This window comes from Saprolegnia diclina (genome assembly GCF_000281045.1).
Source record: "Saprolegnia diclina VS20 unplaced genomic scaffold supercont1.5, whole genome shotgun sequence".
NCBI classification, from domain to species: domain Eukaryota; phylum Oomycota; class Saprolegniomycetes; order Saprolegniales; family Saprolegniaceae; genus Saprolegnia; species Saprolegnia diclina.
Window position 1 is genome coordinate 1,005,753 of NW_008246072.1, and position 23,315 is coordinate 1,029,067.

At 59.3% G+C, this 23,315-nt stretch overlaps 9 protein-coding genes across 9 annotated transcripts; 7 read left to right on the forward strand and 2 right to left on the reverse strand.

Moving 5' to 3' along the window:
• On the forward strand, window positions 1-3,867 carry SDRG_02394 (hypothetical protein). Its single transcript, XM_008607980.1, has 2 exons — window positions 1-3,213; window positions 3,267-3,867. The coding sequence occupies exons 1-2, from the start codon at window positions 112-114 to the stop codon at window positions 3,834-3,836; spliced, it is 3,672 nt and encodes a 1,223-aa protein (XP_008606202.1). The 5' UTR covers window positions 1-111; the 3' UTR covers window positions 3,837-3,867.
• A 322-nt stretch (window positions 3,868-4,189) lies between these two features.
• Window positions 4,190-5,576, forward strand: SDRG_02395 (tryptophanyl-tRNA synthetase). Its single transcript, XM_008607981.1, has 6 exons — window positions 4,190-4,226; window positions 4,275-4,664; window positions 4,717-4,988; window positions 5,036-5,196; window positions 5,248-5,300; window positions 5,343-5,576. Exons 1-6 carry the CDS (start codon window positions 4,216-4,218, stop codon window positions 5,485-5,487), a joined length of 1,032 nt encoding a protein of 343 aa, XP_008606203.1. The 5' UTR covers window positions 4,190-4,215; the 3' UTR covers window positions 5,488-5,576.
• Window positions 5,577-5,592: 16 nt separating this feature from the next.
• SDRG_02396 (hypothetical protein) lies at window positions 5,593-6,144 on the reverse strand (the record flags this gene model as incomplete). The annotated part of the gene is made up of 1 exon (XM_008607982.1): window positions 5,593-6,144. One exon carries the CDS (start codon window positions 6,142-6,144, stop codon window positions 5,593-5,595), a length of 552 nt encoding a protein of 183 aa, XP_008606204.1.
• Window positions 6,145-7,361: 1,217 nt separating this feature from the next.
• Window positions 7,362-9,468, forward strand: SDRG_02397 (hypothetical protein). Its single transcript, XM_008607983.1, has 6 exons — window positions 7,362-8,066; window positions 8,111-8,306; window positions 8,362-8,587; window positions 8,632-8,704; window positions 8,750-9,029; window positions 9,079-9,468. The coding sequence occupies exons 1-6, from the start codon at window positions 7,554-7,556 to the stop codon at window positions 9,408-9,410; spliced, it is 1,620 nt and encodes a 539-aa protein (XP_008606205.1). The 5' UTR covers window positions 7,362-7,553; the 3' UTR covers window positions 9,411-9,468.
• A 43-nt stretch (window positions 9,469-9,511) lies between these two features.
• SDRG_02398 (hypothetical protein) lies at window positions 9,512-12,160 on the forward strand (the record flags this gene model as incomplete). The annotated part of the gene is made up of 9 exons (XM_008607984.1): window positions 9,512-9,857; window positions 9,893-10,000; window positions 10,049-10,195; window positions 10,243-10,311; window positions 10,357-10,581; window positions 10,629-10,857; window positions 10,910-11,115; window positions 11,160-11,249; window positions 11,297-12,160. The coding sequence occupies exons 1-9, from the start codon at window positions 9,525-9,527 to the stop codon at window positions 12,158-12,160; spliced, it is 2,271 nt and encodes a 756-aa protein (XP_008606206.1). The 5' UTR covers window positions 9,512-9,524.
• An 11-nt stretch (window positions 12,161-12,171) lies between these two features.
• On the reverse strand, window positions 12,172-15,019 carry SDRG_02399 (AGC protein kinase). Its single transcript, XM_008607985.1, has 4 exons — window positions 13,835-15,019; window positions 13,655-13,788; window positions 13,032-13,546; window positions 12,172-12,979 (listed from the first exon to the last, which is right to left on the reverse strand). Exons 1-4 carry the CDS (start codon window positions 14,982-14,984, stop codon window positions 12,292-12,294), a joined length of 2,487 nt encoding a protein of 828 aa, XP_008606207.1. The 5' UTR covers window positions 14,985-15,019; the 3' UTR covers window positions 12,172-12,291.
• A 1,012-nt stretch (window positions 15,020-16,031) lies between these two features.
• SDRG_02400 (hypothetical protein) lies at window positions 16,032-17,597 on the forward strand. Its single transcript, XM_008607986.1, has 6 exons — window positions 16,032-16,488; window positions 16,538-16,664; window positions 16,713-16,897; window positions 16,945-17,007; window positions 17,053-17,172; window positions 17,221-17,597. The coding sequence occupies exons 1-6, from the start codon at window positions 16,045-16,047 to the stop codon at window positions 17,527-17,529; spliced, it is 1,248 nt and encodes a 415-aa protein (XP_008606208.1). The 5' UTR covers window positions 16,032-16,044; the 3' UTR covers window positions 17,530-17,597.
• A 60-nt stretch (window positions 17,598-17,657) lies between these two features.
• On the forward strand, window positions 17,658-21,251 carry SDRG_02401 (hypothetical protein). The gene is made up of 7 exons (XM_008607987.1): window positions 17,658-18,294; window positions 18,350-18,917; window positions 18,968-19,196; window positions 19,244-19,801; window positions 19,849-20,102; window positions 20,153-20,743; window positions 20,795-21,251. Exons 1-7 carry the CDS (start codon window positions 18,094-18,096, stop codon window positions 21,025-21,027), a joined length of 2,634 nt encoding a protein of 877 aa, XP_008606209.1. The 5' UTR covers window positions 17,658-18,093; the 3' UTR covers window positions 21,028-21,251.
• A 629-nt stretch (window positions 21,252-21,880) lies between these two features.
• On the forward strand, window positions 21,881-23,155 carry SDRG_02402 (hypothetical protein; the record flags this gene model as incomplete). Its single annotated transcript, XM_008607988.1, has 5 exons — window positions 21,881-21,887; window positions 21,936-22,039; window positions 22,088-22,287; window positions 22,338-22,394; window positions 22,440-23,155. 5 exons carry the CDS (start codon window positions 21,881-21,883, stop codon window positions 23,113-23,115), a joined length of 1,044 nt encoding a protein of 347 aa, XP_008606210.1. The 3' UTR covers window positions 23,116-23,155.
• Window positions 23,156-23,315: the final 160 nt, after the last annotated feature.

Consider the following 23,315-nt stretch of genomic DNA (forward strand, 5'->3'; position numbering starts at 1 on the left):
GAGACTGGAAATTCTCTCAACAGCGCGGCGCTGTTGGTGCTGGCTCCAGCGACCGAGCCTCTCGTTACGGACAACGCCGTTGCCAGCGCTACAATACCCGACGTACCAGCAATGGAACGCCATGTGGGGCTCGACGCTCGTGGCAGCACCGATGCAGAAGTGCTGGCAGTAAGCACGTCGCCATCACCGTCGAGCACAACTTTTGAGAAGCCCAGCACGTCCGCAGAAGCGCCAACTGTTGGGATGGATGGTGCTTCACAACACGAGCAGCAACAGATGCGACCACCGGACGACAACCCGATGGAGACGACTGCAATCGAGACGGCAGTGCCTGCAGACATCGCCCACGACGACCGCGCAAGTGATGTATACACGCCGCTGGGCACCGACGATGGCAGTGTCCGAAGCACCGACGACACTGTGCAAGCGACGCCTTCGAGCGAGCCTTCAAACACTGCCAAGCAGGCCGTGACAGATCCCGTGCACGCAGCCACCGACGTGGCGCCGCCTCAACCTTCAACTGAAGACGCTCTGGCTCGCACTGTCGTCTCGCCGTCGCGCACCGACGACGGAACCAACGTCATCAACACGGACGCCGCTGCGATACGGTCGACACCAGTGGCTGACGACCACTCGCGCCGAAACTCGATCGAAGAACTTGTTGCCAGTGCTTCCAAGACGTCATTTGCACGGTCGCTCGATGCTTGGGGTGCGGGCGAGCCCAACGATGTCGACGCACCAGAGGAGTTTGTGAACCCGCCGCCGCTCGATGACGCCGTCGACGATGACTCACCCCCGTCGATTGCGTTGCCTGGGACCCCCGTGTCCACCGACGGCTCGGCGCCTCCGTCAGGTAGCATCGAAGACGAGTTGCCGTCGGATTCGCAGGACGTCGACGCCACCGCCATTGCCACTGACACTGAAGAAGCCCCGATAGCCTTGGCGGTCGGTTCTGGTAGCTCGTCCATGGGATCGTCGTCAACACCCGAGATGCCGCCGGTGTCACCGATGGACTCGAACAATGGCGCCATGGACGACGATGCCTATGATGAGACCTTTGAAGTGGAAAGTACGCGGGATCTTCTCGCTACGCTGACACCACCGTTGGCCGCTGATGCGACGGAGTTATCTCCGGGAGCAGCGACCTCGCCGCTTGGTCCAAGCACTTTACGTGACGACAACGTTTCGGATGAGTACGCGGACGACGCTAGCATTGACATTGCCGTTCCTCCGTCACTGTCGACCGAGGCTACTGTAGCGTCTGTCGTCGCAGTGCAAGCGGCGTCCACGGACGATGACAGTTTAAGCGACCCCAAGGATGCTGGGGAGATGAGCGCAGCCGCACCGCGGTCAGAGACGCCAGTCGTTGCAGCTGATGCACGAGACGATGACGACGACCAAGCTGCAACCCAGTCTTTCGACGAGCCTGCTTCAGCAGAACCACCTCACCCGCCATTGGCGGCTCCCGAAAGCGCGATCACCGAGATGCAAAACGAAGCGCCATCGGTTGTACAAGCGGCGAATTCCAAGCTCGTTGCAGCCGCCATGAGTGACTTGAGTACGCCAACGACCTCTCGCGCTGCGGAAGCATTGCCGCCATCAGACGGTGGAAACAACCATAACGAGCCATTCGAGACTGGCCAAAGCACGCAGCATCTGGTCACCCCTCCGACGACAGAGACACCGATGTCAATGGACGCGGCCGTTGTGTCCGTGGCGACGGACGATGCCGCCGAGCCTGCAGCCAGCGAAGCGACGACGTTCGTGCCTCAGGAAGCTGCAGTGTTGGACGACAGCGGGCAGCTTTCGACTTTGCTTTTGGTGCCCGCCGCGCTCGACCAGGAGGACGACACCACAAGCAGCAACGACAATGTACCAGCGACCGACGTGGAGATTGGCGCCATCACCCCCATGTCGTCCGATGTGCCCATGGAGATGCTAGATCCGGTACCTGCCAGTGCGGTCGAGGCTGCCGACACGCTGTTGATCGAGTCGGTGCACGTGGACGATGCCGCGTCAGAGACGGATGGTGACGAGGAAGGCGCTGGAAATGACGACGACGGCGACGCAGCCGACGACCATACCATTTTGGCGACGGTGGAGAGCCTCGAAGCGACTGCAGGCAACAATAGTCGCCGCGGAAGCTTTGTGGACGCCTACATGGACGAATTCAAGCTCGACGAGGAGGACGCCGACGACGAGGACAATACAGATTTGGGTGCGAGTTTTTACGAAGATGGGTTTGATGACGACGGCGCGTCCTTGCCTGCCGTCACCCAGACGCTCGACGCTTCCAACAATGGTGTGCTGGCGGCGGACAATGTACTACTCGCACCCGAAATGCTGGACAAGAACACGCTCGAGCCTCACATGGCTGCAGCAACGGACACGGCGTCGTCGCCAGAAAAAACTCCGTCCGAAGACGTCCTCCAAGAGCTTACAGCACTGGAAACGATGCCAGAACCAATGTCGTTGACGGCAGTGACGTCGCCACCGAGTCCAATTGGGAATGCAGCGCATCTCTCTGCACCTTCCGAGGTGAACAACCAGCTTGCGGCGGGCGTCCTGGCTCGCAACGTATCTTCGATGGTAGCCACCTCCTCTCGGGGTGCATCCCCGACACCAACGGCGCCAGAACGCCCGACGGCAACACCACCGCAAGCAATCTCACCGACGCCGACGACAGTGCAGCCGACTAGCAAGCGCGTCGTGGTACCCGCCACAACTACATCGTCCGTTGAAGACTCGATCTTTCACCCGATGACAACCCCACGGACAACAACGCCCCGGGTCGCTACGGCGCCGTCGTCCGAGCCACGGCAACACCCAACGCCGGCCAAATCCAGCTCAGTTGCTCGTGCACCTTTGAGCACGGCTGTATCGGTCAGCGCGGCGCAGACGCCGAAGCGCTCTCCGGCGATGCCTGCTGCGACCGCGACGACGCCAAAACCAACCATCAGCAAACTTCGGCAGCGGCTACCGCCCAAGAAAGCACCGGCAGAGGTCGAAACACCGCGGCCACCGCCACGTCCGTCGGTGCCACGTCAGACCAAACCACCGCGAATCCAAGTCGAGACACCGCGGCGCGAATCGCGAGCGCCCTCGATCTCACCACGCGTCGATGCGATTGCGTTCGACTCGCCGGAGAAGAACTACCGTCCGTGGCGCCAAGACACGGCGGCACCCAAGTCGCCCAAAAAGAAAACGGCACCGGTAGGACCAATGAAGACAACTTGTCTGTCAAAAATGATATGTATCATCTGTAGGTGGTCGTGAAAAGCCCGGAAAAGTTCCATTTCGAGCCCAAGGTCGACAAAGTCAAGGAAGAGTGGCTGCTGCTCAACATGTTTCGTCAAGGCGACGTGTCGCAGTACGCTTCGTTTTGCCACGTCCCCAAGCCCAGCGTCGACCGACCGACGTCGGCCGAGGACCTGCGCGTGCCCAGCTCGTTTCAGACGAGCACGCGTCGACTCGTCGCGCCAAAGAAGGCGGCCGAGCGCCACGGCCTCTTGGCCCGCGAACGCAACTGGGTCGACGTCCCAAATGGCAAGATCCCGCGCTACGATGCGATATTGGACAAATATTGCCATACGATCACGAGCCCGTCGGTGCAAAAGCAGATCTACAGCGCGGTCGACCTCTCGCCCCAACTCGCGTACGTGCTCGAGAAGCGCGTGCAGCAACAGCGCGACGCCGAACTCGCATTTCTGGACGCCAAGCCGGCGCCGCCCAAGCTGCGGCCGACACGGCCAACGAAACCATCGACCTCCAGCGCCAAGCTCGCGAGCACACAGAGCATTGTGTCGCTCAGGTTTACAAATTTGTACTCGGGCTAAGTACAATCCATCGTATTATCTACTATTTCACTATATTCACTACATTTGAGCCGACTTGATCGACGCTGGCCTGGTCCATTTGCCAAGACGTCGCTCAGTCGCGGGCTCGAGACGATGGTGGGTCGTGGCGTCTTGGTGGTGCTGGATATCAAGAGCTAGTGTAGTACTACTACTAACTAAATTACTTTCGTGGGTATACTCACTGTATATACTAACTAGTACAAATACAGCTCGATCAAGACGATACTTGGCGTAGCTCACAGCTTGCGCTCACAGCAACGAAAGAGCAAAGTGGTCATCCGGAATTCCGTGCGGTTCCTTATCCGGATGATTGCATCAGCATCCGGTGAGCACAAAATCGCTTCGACGTGCAAGGCCAATGGCGGCAAAGTCGGCGGGCTGATGCGACTAAGATCTCATTCGTATCTTCTGGCGTAGAGCAGCGTCCAAGCTCATCTTGTCGGGCATCCAGCCGACGGGCGTGCCGCACCTCGGCAACTACTGCGGCGCGGTCTCGAAATGGGTCGAGCTTCAGAACCACACGCAGGCGCCGCGGACGTCGCAGCTCTACATGACGGTCGATTTACACGCGATCACGATGCCGTACGACGCCACGCAGCTGCAGCGCAACATTCGCGACCTCGGCGCGTCGCTCCTCGGTTGCGGTCTCGACCCGACCAAGTGCGTGCTCTTCAAGCAGTCGGACATTACGCAGCACGCGGAGCTCGCGTGGCTGCTGAGCTGCGTCACGCCGCTCTCGTGGCTCCACCGCATGACGCAGTTCAAGCAGAAGAGCCAGCAGAAGGACCAAAACAACGTGTCGCTCGGGTATACATTGTTGAGAATTTTGAAATGACCATCTCGACGACGGTTAAATTAGACTGCTGTCGTATCCCGTGCTCATGGCCGCGGACGTCCTCCTCTACAAGGCCACGCACGTGCCTGTGGGGGACGACCAGCAGCAGCACCTCGAGCTCGCGCGCATGGTGGCGACGACCTTCAACGACCGCTTCAAGCAGCCGGTGTTTCCCAAGCCAATTCCTGTCCGCGAAGACCCAACCGACCAGCTCGTGCGCATCATGAGTCTCAAGGAGCCGACCAAGAAGATGAGCAAGTCGGACCCGGCGGTCGGTAGCCGCATCGACCTCACAGGTACTGCAGTTCACAGACTGCAAAAGTATCAACTTGATACAACCCAGACGGGCCCGACGTGATTCTCAAGAAGATCCGCAAGGCCCAGACGGACGCGATCGACGGTATCTTCTACGACAAGGACGGTCGACCAGGCGTCTCGAACCTCATGTCCATTCTGAGCGTCGTCTCGGACAAGTCAATCGAGGACATTCAGCGCGACTATGGCGTACGTCCAAGTCGGATACATGGGATTGTGATGCATGCTGCTGCCTTCTAGTCGTACCAAACGGGCCAGTTCAAGAACGTCGTCGCCGAGGCTGTCGTTGAAAAGTACAGACAGAGAGTCGGACGTCTGCTCACGCAACCTGGTAGGATATCCCCGATTGGCGCTCGAATCGCGCACTTCCAGCAAGACCCTGCGTATGTGGATGCAGTGTTCGCCGACGGGCGAGATGCGGCGGCCACGATCGCGTCGTCCACCATGGCCGAGGTCAAGACGGCCATGGGGCTGGCGTAGACCAACTTAGAAAGGCGAGCGATCGAGGGTAGCATCCTCCTGTATTGCTAATGGTACGAGTATAGCCTTGGGGTGCGTCTAGTCGGCGGATGGAGTGGCATGGTCTTACCACCAGCGGCCTGTGGCGGCGACTTGGTGCTGCTGCTGGCGCGCGACCTCGGCCTGCTCGTGCTTGTAGAGCGTGAGCTTGGCCGTCGCGTCGTCGACTTGCTGCTTGAGCACCGAGATCTCGTCTTGCATGCTCGCCATGAGATGCTCGAGGTTCCGGAACCGCATCTCGATCTGCTGGAGGCGCTGGAACTCGCGCTCGTTGGCCTTGAGCTCCTTCGCCTTGGCGCTGCGGCTGCTGCGGTCGTACTCGTACCACGCAACGATCACCGCGACCGAGAAGATGAGCGTCTCGCCGAGGAACTCGGAGCCCTTGTCGACGGCCTGGTCGGCCGGCAGCTCCTTGATCTGAATCGTCTTCCAGTGGATCTGGCCCTGCATGCTCATCTGTATCCGGACCCCGATCGCATGCTGGTGCTGGCCGACGCTGCGGCAGACCGAGTTGAGCCACGGCTTGGTCTTGGCGCTCTGCTTGAGCTGCTTGGCCACGGGCTTGGTCAGCGTCCGCAGGAGGAGGCCGCCGACCTTGAAGAGCGGGATCGCGACCATGGCAGTCAGAGATTCTGTGGGCGACGCCAGCCAGGTACTGCCACAATTTATACTTATCACAATCCTACACATATTATTTTCCACAGTATATGAATTATAAGAGGTTTTACCCGCAGGTTGCAGTTTGCTGGGAGGCGACTCGAGCGCTCGCAGGCGGCCATATATGTCGGTTCGGATGCAGCTGACGTCGCAAGCGTTTAGTCGGCCACGACAGTCGCATTACGCGAGGAAAAATATATATTGTTCCCATAGGAATGGCGGGATTCGCACTGCGTTCGGGCGCTAATTTGGAGGTCGGCGTCAATGATACCTCCTAGCAATTTCGGCACCTCTGGTGTCGTCGTCGTTGCCCTGTCCAGATCATCGCACACAAAATGTACCGCCCATGACGACGCCGAACGTTGAACGGACGACCACGGCGGTTGTGCTCATGAGGTGACGTGGTTGTTGGCGGCTTGAGTTCCCTTTCGGCGGTCGGTTCATGGTTGATATGTCTGCATGGACCAGTGCGCGATCGAAGTACCACTGACATACTTCGGAAATGCACCTTCTTTGGCAGTTGGAAACGTCAAATGATCACTTTTTGTCAACCAACCAAATCGACGAATGATCGCAACTCGGTGCAGTGTGCCTAAGTCCTCTGCGGCCCAACACAGGCTGGTAGCGAGAAGACCTTCGCTCCATTCTTGTTGGTCCACGAACTCGAGAAGCTGCGAGTGCTGCAGTGTCACATTTTTGTAGCCCTCTCCACAGCCAGACTTCAAAATATTACAACCAAGATCTCAGTCGAGCTCGAGTCGGCGCTATTTCCTTGGATGTGCATCTTGAAAGGCTGCAGTTATCTCTGCCGCATATCGCTTCATCAACACTATATCCAAGGCTCACAGGTGTGGCAACTCATTTTTCCTGAAGAGACAGCGTCTCCGCGCCGAATCTTGCCGCCGCCTATCTGCGCAGCCACGCCGTTGCCATTGATAGAGTGTGACCATCTTGCACGATTTCCAACTGACGCAGTGTCTACTAATCGAAAGCACCTCCAGCTCACAAATACCTGACGAGCGGCGTACGCATGTAGCAGCGTGCGCGATGGAAGAGCTCTCAACGTAGTCGACTGGTGGAAGCAAGAGGGTCAACTGCAAGTGGCATGGGCGTCGACAAGCTTGGCCATCTCATATGCTCTGTAGAAAGTTCTACAACGCTGAGATGAGGGCAACACGATCAACGCGGGACTTGCGAGCACACGTGCACGTCCGACGCGCGTTGTGTTCGGTTGTCAAACTTCGTCGAAGCTGGGACGTGCCGTCAGAAAGGCCAGCAGATGGCAGCCGTCGTCAAGGAGCCCATTTACCGCCCAGCCCCATCCATCAGCAGCAAGCAAGGTAGTTGTCGTCATCGATCATCCTTGCGCAATGGCTACGGGTACGACGAGCGGTGGCAGCGTCGCCAACGCTGCAGCGCGCTACCCGCGCATTGAGTTCACGCAGGACGTCTACGAAAAGCACTTGGCCAACATGGAGCGCATCATGGGGCTCGCGCTGCGCGGCCACGTCGGCTGGGACCGGTCGTCCGCAACGCCCACGAACGGCTGGGACGCCGTCACCGACAAGTTGGGCTGGCAGCTCTTTGAGCACAAGCCGCGCGACCGGCCGACGTCGTTCGAGATGCACGAATACCTCGCCGTCGGGAGCCTCAAGACGTCGATATCGGCGCTGCAAGAGGCCTTTTACGTCAAGAACACGCACGACCTCCGCGCGCTCTCCGGTGTGCTCTACGAAGACGCGCTCCTCGACGCTGCATTGCTCAACCTCACGCACCGCCGGACACCCGAGGACCCAGGTCAGTTTTTCGGAGTCAAGTACCTCAAGCTCGCGGTGCAGGTCGCCAACCAAGAAGACATGGACCAAGAGTACATCTACCTCGAGGTCTCGCGCTTCGTACAAGGCATGGACTTTATACGTTCGGATAGTTTGCCGGCACACGTCTCGATGCCCAAGGCCGTGTGACGTACGTGGTCATCACGGACCCGGTCGCTGTCCGGCCGCTCGAGCACAGCCGGTCGTCCTTGACGTTTGGCGAGCGCTGCTCGACCGTCAAGCTCTCCCGCGAGAGCACGAACGGAACCGTCGACGTGGTCGTGCGGGCCAAGTTGCAGTCGTCGCGCGGTACGACGTTTGAGTTTGCCGTTTGAGTTTGCCTTTTCGACCGCCAATACTGTAGGTCCCCCCGCGGCAAGTCGCAGCCAAAGCCAAATGGCAGGACATTATGGCGTCAACAACGCGGCCCAGCAGTGCACGGCAGCGCACCTTGTCTACTGGAAGGCGATGGGCGTCTTTGTGCCCGGCGGTCTCGTCAAGGACCTCACGAGGCTCCCAAAGGAAACAAGCGCGCCCGAAGCCCGACGACTGACCACAGGACCTTTTTCTCTCAGTTGGAACCACGCAAGGTGCGACGAGATCTCAGAACTCACTGTCTGATCGCTCTGCATAGCAAGTCGTGCGTCGTGTGCAGCAAAGGCTTCAACCTGCTACGGCGAAAGCACCACTGTCGGCGGTGCGGCGAGGTGCTTCGTACGCTCACCACTCTTCCTAAATCGCGTATGCGCTAGGCGGTGTGCAAGGGCTGCACCGTCGCGCTCTACTGTGTCGACCGACCGACCAAATCGGCGAGCTCGAGCGCGCTCGCCAGAGAGAAATTCTGCAAAACGTGTTTTGTCGCGGCCAAGATCGACGCCAGTCGGCCGACGCCGCCCAAGCCCGAGCGTTCGACGACACAAACGACGCACACCATCGTGCTCGACCATGACGACGCGAGCTCTGGCTCTGGCTCACTCCCGTACCGCGATGTCGTGCATGTCCACAGCCCCGGTCGCGACGAGCGTGGCAAATGTACGTTGTTGTGCCGCGTCCTTTCTCTGAGATGCGTGTGTTGTGCTAGTGTTCTTCTACGCCGACACGTCGTCGTCGCAGAGCGAGTCCCGACCCAACTCGCTGCACTCGGACCCACTGCGCACGAGTTTCCATACGATGGTGCTTCACGATGGGTCGGCGCCACCGCCGCTGCAGCGGTCGGGCTCGATCGAGTCGAATGCGAGCGTCTCGTCGTCCGTGTTTGACATGATGAACGCGGCGCGCATGCCGCGTGGCCGACCGCCGGCAGCCTTCCACCAGCTTCCGCGACCAGACATAGCGGACGATAAGGACGATGACGATGACGATGACAACGAGTGTGGCAACCAAGGCCACACTGTGCTCCGACATTTGTACTAAGATTGGGTTTCTTATTGTGGTCTTGCTTGACATACATATATCAAGTGTATGACGTGGCACGACTCGAGTGGCTATTTTTAGCAAAACGCAAAACAGATTTTTGGACGATGGACCATGCCCAATGCTGGCCTTCTCGTCGAGCACACGGAGCGCTTGCGCGCGCTTGGCACCGCCTCTTCTGTTAACGAGACGCGTGTGGATGTGTCCCTCGACGACGTGCTCAGCGCAGTACTCAAGAGTCTCGTGGCGGTCGTCCCGTCGCAGTCGGCCTCGGTCTTTATCTATGACAAGCGCAGCCGCATGCTGCAACTCGCGGCCGTGCACAACGTCAAACGACCGCTCAATGGCACCTTCTCGACGGCCATGGGCCTCGTCGGGCGGTGCTTCTCGCGCAAAGCAACGATCAACATTTGTCGCCCCGATGCAGTCTCGACCTCTCTCCTTCTTGTACGTGGTGACTCATGCAGCGTCATCGACGATAGGACCCGCTTTACGATGCCAAAGTCGATGGCAAGATGCATGCGTCGGCCGAAAACATGCTTTGCCTCCCGTTGCAGCGGGAGATTCACCGCGCCATTGGCGTTGTGCAGGTATGCTCGCGCATGCGCTTGGCAACAGCCGATCGATGTATCGTGCAGATGGTGAATCGCATCACTCCAAAGTCTGCACACGGGACTGCCGTTTTGCTTGAGGAGCGTTCATCGAGCGATTTGGGCGTGACCACTCCCAATATGTACAGAGCGTCCGAGGTCGAGTCGCTGGGCACCCTCCTGCAGCTCATTGCGGTACATTTCCTCCCATAAATAAACACCAAGTGAGTAAACGTGTGTAGCCGACGATCGATGCGGCGTGGCATGCCAAGCTCGCGACCGAGTCGACGACGCAACAGCACCAAGACAGCGTATGGCGTCTCGTACAGTTTATCTGCAAACGCAAACAATTCTAGGCCATGGACCTCTTGAACCTGCTCAACTCCAAGCTCACAGGCGAAAAGGTCGACTTTTCTACAAAGCTGCGTACGATCGAGGACGACCCTGTCACGCTTGATGAGCCGATCAAAATGCCCGAGCCGCCGCGCCCGTCGCCGACGCGCAAGTCGATGCGCAACCGCATTCGCCAATCGATTCTGCGCATTCCACGCCCCCCTGTCTACACGATCCGACAAGTCAAGGTGACATACCCACACCAACGCCTCCCATGCCAAACGCCTTCGCGTAGGCAGCGACGCGCATCCAGGCAGGGTGCCGCGGCTGGCAGATCCGGCGGCTGCACTACTTGGCGGTGCTGCGACAGGAGCGCGACGCAGCGGCGCTCTTTCGAAGCGACATGGCCATCGTGCTCCAAGCCGTTGCTCGCCGGTTCCTTGCTCGCTTGTACGCGGTCGCCCTCCGTCGCGCCTACGACCTCATGGCCCGCGCCATGTGGCAGTACCTCGTGCGGCTGCGGGGTACAACCTCTCACCTCCTCCTCACATGATATGGCATGCGACTGGAGCATAGAGCGCAGCGACTCCACCAAGCGGACAGTCTCGCCCAAGATCAAGTACACGTGGGTGCGCGCGGCGTCCAAGCTCGCGCAGTTAAGGACGCGCGCGCCGTCGCCTGACCGACTCTCGAGCATACAAAAGATTATGAAAAAGCACAAGCGCCACGACCACGCGCTCGCGAACCCTAGCCGCATGCACGCTGTCTTTTCCAAGTTGCAGGTCGACCGCCCATGCGATGTACTAACTCGCTAAAGCGAATGTAGGCGCGCTACCGCGGGTTCGCGGTGCGTCAAAAAGTTCAGCACGCACAGAGTAGCCAGCGTGACGTGGCAACGCCTGCGATCGTTCGTTTGGTACGCATCCTCTTCGTCACACCCAACGCACCCCAACGACAACGTAGCGCGCCAACAACAACAGCGACCACCGACCCGTGTACAAGTACCCGTCGTCGACCCATGTTGGGCGGCTGCAGTATGTGAGCTTGCACCGGAGCCAAGGACGGGCGAGTGCACTGCAGCAGTTCTTTGACACGGCGCGAGGCCAAATGGCCTCACCGCGACGACCCCTACAGAACCAAGACGACCTTGCAGTCACCACGGCTGCGTCGCTCGCGTCGCGACGCCTGATCACCGCCATCGATCGTCCGGCCACGACACCGAGCCCGGTGCCAAGCAAGCCACTACTGCCGCCCATGTCGAGTGGCCGTTCGACGTCGTCTCGGCGCCCTGTCCCTCGACCCAAGCCGCGCTACCACCTTGATATGCGCCACGTGTACGCCCTGCGCGACAAGCAGATAATTGTGACCGTCCCGACAGCCATATACGATCGCAACGACGAGCGCTGCTACCCCACATACCGCAAAACGGCCTTTGAAGACGCTCTTGGTGTCGCGCCGAGTCGGCGACCACACGTCGGGCGCGTGCTCCGGGAACCACAACCGCCGCTGTTTGCATCGCTCGTCTCGAACCCCAAGCACCACCGCGACGAAGCTACCCGCCGAGCACTCCACGAGCTCCAGACACGCCAGCAAGCGAGAAAGGACGTGCAACAGCAACGGCAATCACCGACAAAGCTGTACGACGCCCTTCGCATTGGGCAAGACGACGACGCTAATCAGTGTGAAACGCGAGACGACCTGCACGAGGTGGCGGCCGTGTGTCGACGGCTGTCCATGCAACACAGCGTCAAGCTCCACCTCGGCGCCTTGCGGCAGCGGGCTGGCACGGAGCGACACATTGCCTTTGCGCCCAGCGCCATTCTGTAGCGCCACGTCATGGGCAATCTTGGCTCGAATCATGTGTCCAAACATTATCGTGGTCAACTACGCGTACGCTACTGGTTCTTGTCTTGTTTGTTATCCTTTCGTAAAATCATCCTACGTCGTATTGCTACGTCCTAGAGCTCGCTGCGGTCGGCGTCGGGGGCGTTGCCGGCAACAACCGTCAAGTCGACACTGTTGCAGCGGCTGAGGTCCACACTGTTGGACCGGCTCAGGTCGGCGCTGTTCGAACGACTAAAGTCGACGCTGTTGCAGCGGCTGAGGCTGTTCTCGATCTCGGTATCCCGCACGACGAGGTCGACTTCCGGGTCGAGATCGTTGTCGACCGTCATGTCGTCTTCCGAGTGCAAATGCGTGAGCGTCGGGCCCGACGACGGCGGGCAGCAGCCATTGTGCTCGCGCGCAAATGTCTCCTTGACTTGCGCAATGAGCGCGTACGCATAGTCGTTCTGCGCGACTTCGTCCGGCTTTTCGTAGAAAAAGCTAAAGTCGTCAATGTGCAGATCGACCGCGTCGCCCTTCTTGGTCGACGTCGACGGCAGCCCGACGCCGACGCACGGCGTGTTGTCGAGCGAGTCGACGCTCATCTTCGCAAAGTGCGTCGAGACGTGCGCAAACACATCGTCGGTCGACGGCGTGAACGGCGGGTGCACCGTCTTCTGGAGCAGCCCGATCCAGTCGACGCCGTCAAAGAACGGGTGGCTCTGGATCTCGCCAAACGACGGACGCTCGCTCGGGTCGCGCACGAGGACTTTTCGGAGCAGGTCGATCGCCGCGGGCTCGACCGGCCAGTGAAAGTCGTACCTACGACATTCGTTTGGTGAGATCCGCAAAAAGACTAAGATAAATAAGATACCGAATGTCCTGGCTCTGGATCTTGCGGTACATTTGGGCCATGTTGCTGTCTTCAAACGGCGTCGAGCCCGTGAGCATCTCGTAGACAAGGACGCCCCAGCTCCACCAGTCGGCGCTCGTGCCATACTGCGGCCGCTGCGTGTTGAGCTGCTCGGGCGCAATGTACGCTGGCGACCCCGCAAGCGTACCGGTATATTCGTCCTTCATGAGCTGCTTGGAGATGCCAAAGTCCACGAGGCGGATGTGGCCGACGTCGTCGAGCATGACGTTGTCGGGCTTGAGGTCGCGGTAGATGATGCCGTGCGAGTGCAAGTAGCTGATCGCAAGCGCGAGCTCGGCCGCGTAGAAGCGGACGCGCGCAATGTCCATGCGGCGACCGCCCGTCCACTCCATCGTCGTCCCATCCGCGTTCGTCGACGAGTGCATGTGGTAGTACAAGTTGCCGCCCGTGTAAAAGTCGAGACCAAGGAAGAGCTTGGTCTGCGTCTGGAACGCAAAGCGCAGCCGGGCCAAAAACTAGTCATTGTGTCAGAATGCAGCATTCCGAATCCAAAACTTCAAAATTCCGAAATCGAAAACTCGGAAAATTGGAGCATCGGGAAATATCAAAGTATCAGTTCGTACCGGGTGGCGCAACGTCGAGAGGATGCGGCGTTCCTTGAGCGCGCTCGAGGCGCCGGCGGACTTGTCGACGACCTTGATCGCAAAGAGCTCGCCGCCTGTAAAGCGCTGCACGAGCACGACAGTGCCAAAGCCACCTAACAGCGCAAATGGGTGAAAATGTGAAAAATCACAAAAATGGACCTTGGCCGAGCACGCCCAGAATTTCAAAGTCACGGAACGACAACAAAAGCGACCGCTTTGACTTGTAGCACAAGTGAAAGTTCTGCGGGTGCTTCTCAAGCTTGTACAGCGAGCGTGGGCGGGTGCGCGCGGCGCCCGACGACGACGACGACGCGACCTTGAAGTCGACGCTCATGCGCGCAATGCGACCAGAAGGCGAAAACTGCATGCGGTGTACAAACCGGCCGCGGATCTCTTCGGTCGTGTTGAGCTTGAGGAGCACGTGCTGGCCGACAACTTCGACCGAGTCGACGTCCTTCATCGGGTACACCTTGGGCAACTCGTCGCTGTTGGCCGCTTGCAACGCAAACGTCTGGCGGAAGAGCGACACAAAGTGCACAAAGCCTTCGCGGGCATAGTACATGCCCTGCGAGAAGCCGTACTTGGCGCAGTCGAGCGGCTCGAAGTCAAATTTGACGTCAACGTCTTGGCTCAGGTGGTTGACAAAGATCGGGAGCACATCCATGAGCTCGGTCGGCGTAATGTCCGACAAGATGGTTGCGAGCTTCTCAAAGAGGACGGGGCCGCCGGTCATGGGCTCGGTGAGGCCCTGGAAGAAGAGCTGCGACGACGACCGCGCGAGCTTGCTCTCGCCGTTGGTCGAGGTCGTTTGCTCGGTCGCGAGGCTCTTCTGGTACGAGTCTTGCTCGCAGCACTTGCGAAACATGTGGAGCCACATTTCCTTCTCCGTGGGGCTAATCGCGACAAAGTGGATGATGTGGTTGTTGGTCGCAACGATGCTAAAGCCGAGCGTCGACGAGTGGAGCTTGCCGCCGCCAATGCCACCGGACGGGATCGTGTCGAGCACTTTGGCGATCTGCCACGAGCCGCGCAGCTGCGTGCGCTCGACCGCGTGCTTCTTGCTCTTGTAGTAGCACAAAAGGCCGTCCTTGAGCGTAATGTAGCGCGGAATCCACGTCTTGACAATCTTGCTCTGCTTGTAGAGGTAGCCTTCCCACTCAATCTCGGTCATCGGGCAGGTCACGTCAATGACATTGGGCTTGGACTTGTCGATCGTCGACGGGCGCCGGCCGCGGCCCGCCTGCACGTTGTCGATGTTGAAGACGCCCCGCGTCTTGAGCGAGTTGAGGCGCGTGGCGAAGGACGACATGGGCGGCCGCCGTGGGGATAAAAAATGCGCTTTGCTCACAATGCACTTTTAGAACTTCGATTTAACATTTTAATTCGTTTTCATGTTGCCCTTTCCAGAGCTACATACAAACACCAAGACGAAATGCATATCCAACGCCAGTAGCGGCATTAAAAGATGCGTCTTTTTTTGCAACCAGCTCGAAGGTACCTATAAATACGACGGATCTCATTGGCGCACGCGTGGATGTGGCTACTACGAACTTCGGTACCAGGTTCAAACGGCCAAGCGGAGCCATCGCCGCTGGCCGCAGCCGCGCCGGCCAACCGCGCCGGACGCGAGGACGCGCGCAGGCTACATAGGCGGCGATGGCTAACAAATGCGGGCGCCAGTATGCCCACGCGACGAGCGGAGCGCGTGCCCGAAGCGCTCCCGTACCTATCACGAACGGTGTCTCATTGAAGGTGGCGCCCAGCGGGTTGCGTGGAATTAGCGGCGAGGGCGCGGTTGCTCACCTGCTACTTGTCCAACGCCTCTGCAGGCACGCTACTCGAGAAGTAGGTGCGCAGGAGCTGAGCGCAGGTGCTTCAAAAGGAGTTGCCTGTCATGGCGGGTACATAGACCACGAGCTAAAGTAGCTCGCATCGAGATCCTCGGGCGTCCGGCACGAGCAGATGACGAGCACTGCACCCATGCACGGCCAAGTTTGTGCGAAATCTCGAAAAGAGTAAGCGGTGGCACACGCCATAATTAGGCCATTGACGTCGTCGGCCCAGTCTGTCCTATAACAGTCTATACTACGAACCTCGGATCCACAGAGCGATGGTGAGTCCTACTCCTTGCGTCGTGGTTGCAATACCCCGACGACGCTGCAGTAGGACACACGCTGCGATCGCCGTCATCGGGCAACGGAGCGGGTCGTGTCGGCTACTAGATGTGGCGTGCGCCATAATTAGTGGCTACGTGGGAAACAGGTGGCGTTTGTGATGTGAAAAAAGAACGCGTGAAAATCTGTGCTTCACGGTCGAACGACGTGTGAAAAACACGCGTTTTCCACGTTGCGTCAACAAAATATTTTGAGATGCTCGCCTTCGACGGGCAAGTGGCGCTTGTGACCGGCGCCGCCGGCGGCCTCGGCTCGACGTGGGCCCGCTTCCTGCATGAGCGTGGTGCGACCTGTGTCCTCGTGGACAGCGACCCGCGCGTCCTCCAGCTACCATCGGCGCCCTCGACGCGCTGGACCGCGGTCGTCGCCAACTGCGCCGACGAGCGAGAGGGCCGCCGCGTCGTGGACGAGATCGTGTCGGTGCATGGCCGCGTCGACATCCTCTTGCACGCGGCGACGCAGGTGCACGATGCTGCGTTCCGCAAGATGACGCGCGATCAGTGGGAGGCGGTCCTCGAGCACGACCTCTCGTCGGCATTCACCATGACCCGCGCGGTCTGGACGGCGATGCGGCAGCAAACCTACGGCCGCATCCTCCTCTGCACGAGCGCGAGTGGCTTGTACGGCAACTTTGGCCAGGTGCATTGCGATGTGCGCTTGTCAATATCTAACGATCCTGCGCCATTAGGCCAACTATGCGGCCTCCAAGAGCGGTATGTGGGGGCTCACCAAGGCGCTCGCGATCGAAGGCCGCAAGTATGGCATTGCCGTCAACGCTATCGCCGCCGTTGCCGGCACGTCGCTGACGCAGTCCGGTACTCTATGCATCTCTACTCCGTCTCATCTTCCTACTTGATGGCTAGTCATGCCGACCGAGATTTACTCGCGCTTGAAGCCGGCGTACACGACGTCCATGGTGGCGTTCCTCTGCCATGGCTCGTCATCCGAGACCGGCGGTATCTTTGAGACAGGCGGCGGCTGGATCGGCAAGGTGCGCCTTGAGCGCAGCGCCGGGCTCGGTTTCCCGCTCAACGTGACGCCCGAGACAGTACAGTTAGCGCCTCTGGACCATCGCATCTGACTCGACTGTCGTAGGTGGCGCAAAACTGGAGCCAAGTCGTGAGCTTTGCCAAGGCGACGCACCCCGAGACGACGCAGGTACGTCTGACGAGAGACAACGCCCTCTCCTTCCCACGCTTGTAGGACTCGTTTGCGCCTATGCTGCGCAACGTCAATGCGCCGCCCGACACGGTGCACACGCCGTTCACCAAGAAGATCCGCGGTATCTTTGACCGAGTGCATAACGTGCTCCAGAGCCCCGAGGTACATCGACCACCGTCCACCGTTAGCGGAAGAGCGACGTGGGTGTAGGGCCATGCGCTCGTGGCGCCTGTCCTTGGGTCGTCGCTGCAGTGGACGATCGGTGACGCGATCTTTGTCATCCGCGTCAGCGCCGACAGCAAAAAAGTGCTCGTCGGTCCACCGTCGACGCCGGTCGACCTCGAGATTCGCATGACGGAGAGCGACTTTGTCGACTTTGTCTCGGGCAGTCTGCGGCTCGAGCGAGCGATTTCGACCAAGAAGATGGCGTTCATCGGCAACATGAAGCTCGCGATGAAGCTCCAGCCGTTCGTCAAGGTGCTCGCGCAGGCGCAGGCCGGCCTCCAGTCGCGCTTGTAGCTTGTAGTTGAGAAGGTGCATAAGAAGACAAAAGACGAGGCGCAGTAGCGTCTTTGACTGCCCGTACATGCAACGGCGTCGACGCATTACAGCAGGGTAACCGAGCGTACGTTCGCGGTGGTAGGATCCGACCGGCCTGTCGTGGTGCACCGGCCTTGCTGCGCCTTCGTCGCGCCCTTCCTCGTCCGCTTGCCACCGACCACCGACCATCAGCCTCCTTGGACCACCGACCACAGGCGCGCAGCCGCACGACGCAACGTAGGTACCTTCAAGCAATGGCGAGGTTCAAGAATCTACCGCCCGAGGTCGCCTCGTCGTACGCGCTCGCCGGTCGTCGCCGCTTGGCCAAAGCTCCGAGGGCCTCCGAAGCAGTAGCGTCGCAGGCGTCGTCGGCATCCTGGCGTGGCGTAGAAGACGGGATGACGCGGCGGCGCCAAGAGCCGGCGACCGGCGCTTCCTTCCACCAGCTGGCACCACATGTCCCAGCCTTCTCCTCTCTGAATCTATCTTTACTACCCAGCTTGTAACTCGCACTTTGTATCAGCAGCGACCTTGCATCACGTCATGCTCGAGGACATCCACGTCGGCAGCCTGCACGTGGGCTTGGTACGCCGGCCCAAGCGACCGTCGCTGGCGCACATGACGTCGCTGCCGGGCCCACCGCCGGACGCGCCCGAGCTGCGGCAGACGCGGTCCGAGCCTGGCAGCGGCGGCCTCCCATTAGAGAAGGTCCCGCTGCACAAGGACGTCGACAGGATACAACAGGTAATACGATGGCTCGGCCATCGAGACGCAACTCACCTGGTGGATGCCATATTAGGACGCGCCGCCGCATGTGGCCGTCAAGTACGGCGACACGATTCGGCTGCGCACCAAGCTGCAAGGCACGACCGAGCTCGCGAGCGTGGGCACCTACGACCTCGCCGCGAGCTTCTTCCAGCTGCGCGGCAACCTCACGACGCACAAGTGCCACGACCTCGCGTGCATTGCGCCTCTGACCGAGCCCGGCTTTCACCAGTCGTACTTTCGCATCGTGCCCGAGTGCTACTATGGCCACCTCAAGGTCGGCAGCCCCGTCTCGTATGGCGACGTCGTCTGCCTCGTCGACGCCGCCGACCACATCTGGAACAACAAGGTCGGGACCGCCTTCAACGGGTACTTTGGTCCATGCTCCAAGGACACGAACCTCTCGGGCACCATGTCGGTGGCGTTTCTCTTGCCGACGTCCGAAGACGAGAACGACACGGTGCCATGCTTCCAAGAGCACCGCATCATGTACTATGGCGACAATAATGTTGTCATCCAAGTCGTCGACTCGAACCGCCTCCGCCTCGGCTTCAACCGGCTCGTGACCACGTACCGCAAGAAGAATGCGCCCATGACCTTTGGTATCGCGCTCACATTGCACTTTCTCCAATCATTTCTGATGCGTTCGTAGGTGGTTTCCTGCGCTGCGATGGCCGCGGTGCCCTCCTCCGCTTGGAGATCCACGGCGTACCGCCGCCCAAGATCCTCACGGTCGACGTCGTCGACGGCAACACAACGACGCCGATCGCCGCCGACATTGACGACATGCTCTCGGCCAGCATGACCATTGTTGGGCCGCCGTCTGCGACCGTTGAGATTGTGTTTACAGACCAAGGCCGCGCCCACGTCGCACTGCACGAGTACGCTTTCGTATCTACATGATCTCAGGTCTTATCGGGTGCGGTAGGCTCGAGCGCAGCATGAACCAGCCGTTCTACGCGGTGGTCGAGCACGGCCAGCGACCCGTGCGCCTCCAGCTCGTCGCCTTGCGCAAAACCACCAGCGGGTCCTGCGTCCCTTGCACCACGCAGCGCGGTATCTCGCCGCTGACCGCCATGGCCCTCGGCTACCTCGCGCTGGTCGGCCACGCCTACCTCAAAGGCGCGATCCTTGTCACGTCTCTCTACGGTGCGCTCGTGCTCGGGGCGCTGCCCTGCCTTGTCGTGATCAAGGTCTGCTACCTCGAGCGCCTCTACGCGCCGCTGCTCGGCTCTAAGACGACGCCAACGTTGACGTTTGAGCTCTCGGTGCTCGCGTGGGAAGCGTCACAGACCGAGCGCCTCGCCAAGGCCTGTGACGACGCGTCGTCACCCTGTGACGCGGTGCCCCGGCGGTTCCTTGTGGCCGAGAACGGTGATGCAGCGAAGGCAGCGACCCGGTACACTGACACGTTGGCGTGGCGGGCTAAGAACGACATCGAGTCGCTACTGAGCACGCCGCAGCCGCTGTACCACACGATCCGCCGGTACACTTTCCCCTTGAAACATTGATCGATTCTCAAGCAACGGGTAGGTTCTACAAGCAAGGCGTCCACAAGGTCGATAAAGTCGGGCACCCGGTGTTCATCGAGAAGATGGGGTCGATCGACATGAAGGGGCTCCAGGCCGCGGGCGTGACGCTGCCGGACCTCTTCCGACACTACCTCTTCAACATGGAGTACATTCTCCGGTTTGTGATCCCGTCGCCGTGCTCGTGTATGTCGTGCCGCGACAGCCACACGTGCAAGATGCTCATCGTGCTCGACGCGCGGGGTCTTGGCATGCGCGGTGCGTCCTCAAAGGGACGTCGCCATTTCCTGATATACCCCTGTTCTTAGATTTGGCCGGCGAGTCGCTCGAGTTTGTGAAAAGCTGCACGAGTGCGATGCAGAAGCACTACCCGCAGCAGTCGTTCAAAATCTTCCTTATCAACGTCCCGTCGTGGTTTGGCATGATCTGGAAGTGTATCAAGCCGCTGTTGCACGAAGCGACGCGCGCCAAGACGTTCATTTTGAGCGAGGCCGAGACAGCGTCGACGCTGCTCCAGTACATTGACGCCGAGTCGCTCCCTGTCGAGTACGGCGGCACCTGTAGTTGCGACGGCGGCTGCCTGGAACAGTCGGCCTTCCATGCGCGGCAGATCGCGTTTGTCGACGGCCATGGCGTCGACCCGGACCACCACGTCGACCACGACGGTCTGCAGCACCTTGTCATTGATGAGCTGTCGGACGAAGACAGCGAGTCGTCGGCATCGTCGGTGGACGAAAGCCCGACCAAGAAGACACTTGGGAAAATCATGCGCCGGAAAAAGACCAAAGCCGTCGCGGCCTTGCGCAACGTCGCCAAGCAAGAGTACCTTCTCATGCGTCTCGTCAAGCACAAGCCGTTTGTGAATCCGATCGGCCTGCGTCGGCTCGTGTCCCTCACAGGTATGCGATTTCAGCTATTTTCCTATTTTTTCTGATTGCAAACTTGACTAGACCGCGAACTGTGCATTCAAAAGTCACCGAAAGACGCACCGGTCAAGTACCTCTTGACCAAGTCGACGCTCGTGCGGCCGTACCATAAACCCAACTGCTTCGAGGTCGTCTTGGACAACAACCTCTCGATGCTCCTCTTCACCGAGAACGTCCAAGCCCTCGACAGCTGGATCCAGGCAGTCGCCCACGCCATTCACGAAGCATCCTCGTCCTCGGAAGCCACGTCGACTTGATCATGATAAAAGTATTTGCATTGACCTTGAGCATTGCTACAAGCTGGAGGTGGTCCAAGACCATCGAACATCCTTGATCATGATCCTAAGCATTAGCAGGCCAGAGGGCCGCTTGGAAGGCGCCTGGAAGTCAAGGATCCATAGAGTTTCGAGTCCAGAAGTGGTGGCTGAAGTGGGTCGTCTATTGAAGTAGATACCTAACTCTACGCTACATAAAATTGTCGGACTTTCTTCGTTGAGTAGGCGCTGGTGTTGATCTGGACCAAGGCCGGCAGAGGGACGAGCGCGATCCGCGGGACAAGGTGCTGGCGCGGCCACTCATGTTGAACGAGGAGCCGGAGAAGGCGACGGAGAGCCCTGGGTTTTGAACAAGGCTGTGCAAGTGCATGTGAGCATCGCCTTGACGGCAATTGTCCATGGAAGTCGAACGGTTTAGACACCGGTCTACCGCCAGGTAGATGTGGGTTCCCGACAGCTCACTTTCTGGGTACACATGTCGCAAAATGTTTACTTGATAATTTTCGTTCATTGATAATTCAACGAATTCAGTTTCCTGCAGGGTTGGCGTACATGCTACGAATTGTACCGACCAGAGCAACTTGAACTTGCGACACGTTCTTCTCAACATAGAACTATCAAGCTCGGGAAAAGTCATGCATTACTGCGTCGACGATCGGAGTGGGAGCAAACGAGGGCGGCGATAACACGTCCTTCTCAATGCACCCCAAAGGGAAGAACCTCCCTATTCCCTTGTGCCGACCCCCCTCACCTCTAGAATCCGATGTCCTTGGAGCGACGATGGCCACTTTTCATTTCAAATTGGCCTCTTTTCATTTTCGAATTGGCTGGCAAAATGCGCCGTGATCTTGGTCGATGCAAGGTTGTCTTTTGGGCTCTGCACTACGTAGCCCGTGACGACAAGAATTGGGACGAGCTGCTGACCGCGTTGATTGAAGCCAACTTCCGCATCGACGAGCGCGAACTCTTCTGCTACTGGACCATCGAGTGGGAGGTCCTTGCAAAACCATGCTCAACTGCTGGATCAAAATGCAATTCGTAGGCTGTTACAAAGTTCATTCGCATCTTCTTCCCCAACGCCAAGCGCGAGCAACTGTACCAGCGCTGGTACCGGACTCTCGAGCCGGGTCTCATCACTGGCAGATACACCGATGACGAGACAAAGCTCCTCTGCGACTTGGTGGCGCACTACGGCGGCGGCAAGATTGATTGGGGCGCTATCAAGCGCATCATGCGCCGCAGGTACGCACTGCCATCTCCATCTCTAACCACTCAAGCATACGCATGAATAGCACCAAGAGCCTGCGCGACCGCTACAACAAGTACGCGCGCAACAGTCTCGTGCGCAGGTACGCTACTATTTTGCATTGCGAATTAGCTCATGATGCACATAGCCGGTTTGAACCTGCGGAATGTGACGTGATCGAGGCCGGGTGCACCGCGGGCCACAACCAGAAGCGCATCACAGACGACCTCAACACCCTTCTGCGTCAACGCTCAGACCTTGCACGCAGCGTGGGCGAAAAGCACGGTATCGAAAAGCCCATGCGCTCGGTCGTGGACGTGGAGAACTACCTCAAGACCCTCGCTTCCTACAAGCGTCGATCGAACGCCGGTCGCCCCGGCTCGGCCAAGAAGGCGCGTCATCTCGAAGAGCAAAAGACCGCCGCTTGCGCTGCCAATGATTCGATGCTCGATGTCGCCAACTTGCTCGAGATGTTCTGCTTGGACCTTCCCGACCTCCAGGATGCCGAGAGCAGCCTCGACGAGATCGCCTTGATCGACTGGCCGTCGCACGAGTCCGACACCATGCGACACTGGTTCGACGAGGAGCCTGGTCCGGTGGCACCCTCCACGCACTTTGGCGTCCATGCCAACGTCGATCTGTACGCACCTTGCAGCCAAGTCCCTCGCGATGCATCGGTTGAGCCCGTTGATGCCGAACCTGCAAGCCGTCATCTCTTTGCCAACTTGCAACGCCCGTCGGCCGACGTGGACCTCGACTCGCTGGAGATGCTGCTCACTCGTATCGCTCAGCACCATGTCGCACTGCCCACGTCGACTTGGTAGCTTTAGTTTATACTGTCAATATATGTGTTCATCCTTCCAATACAGTTGTACTAGAGTACGAGGACACATATGCTCAGAATCGGCTCGCATAGCTGTCGTTGCTTACGACAACCAGCGCCAAACGAGTCCTCAACGCCTCAACTCTCGCAAGCCGAGCACCCAGCAGAAGGCGCAGCTGCTTACTCGCAAGTACCAGTGAG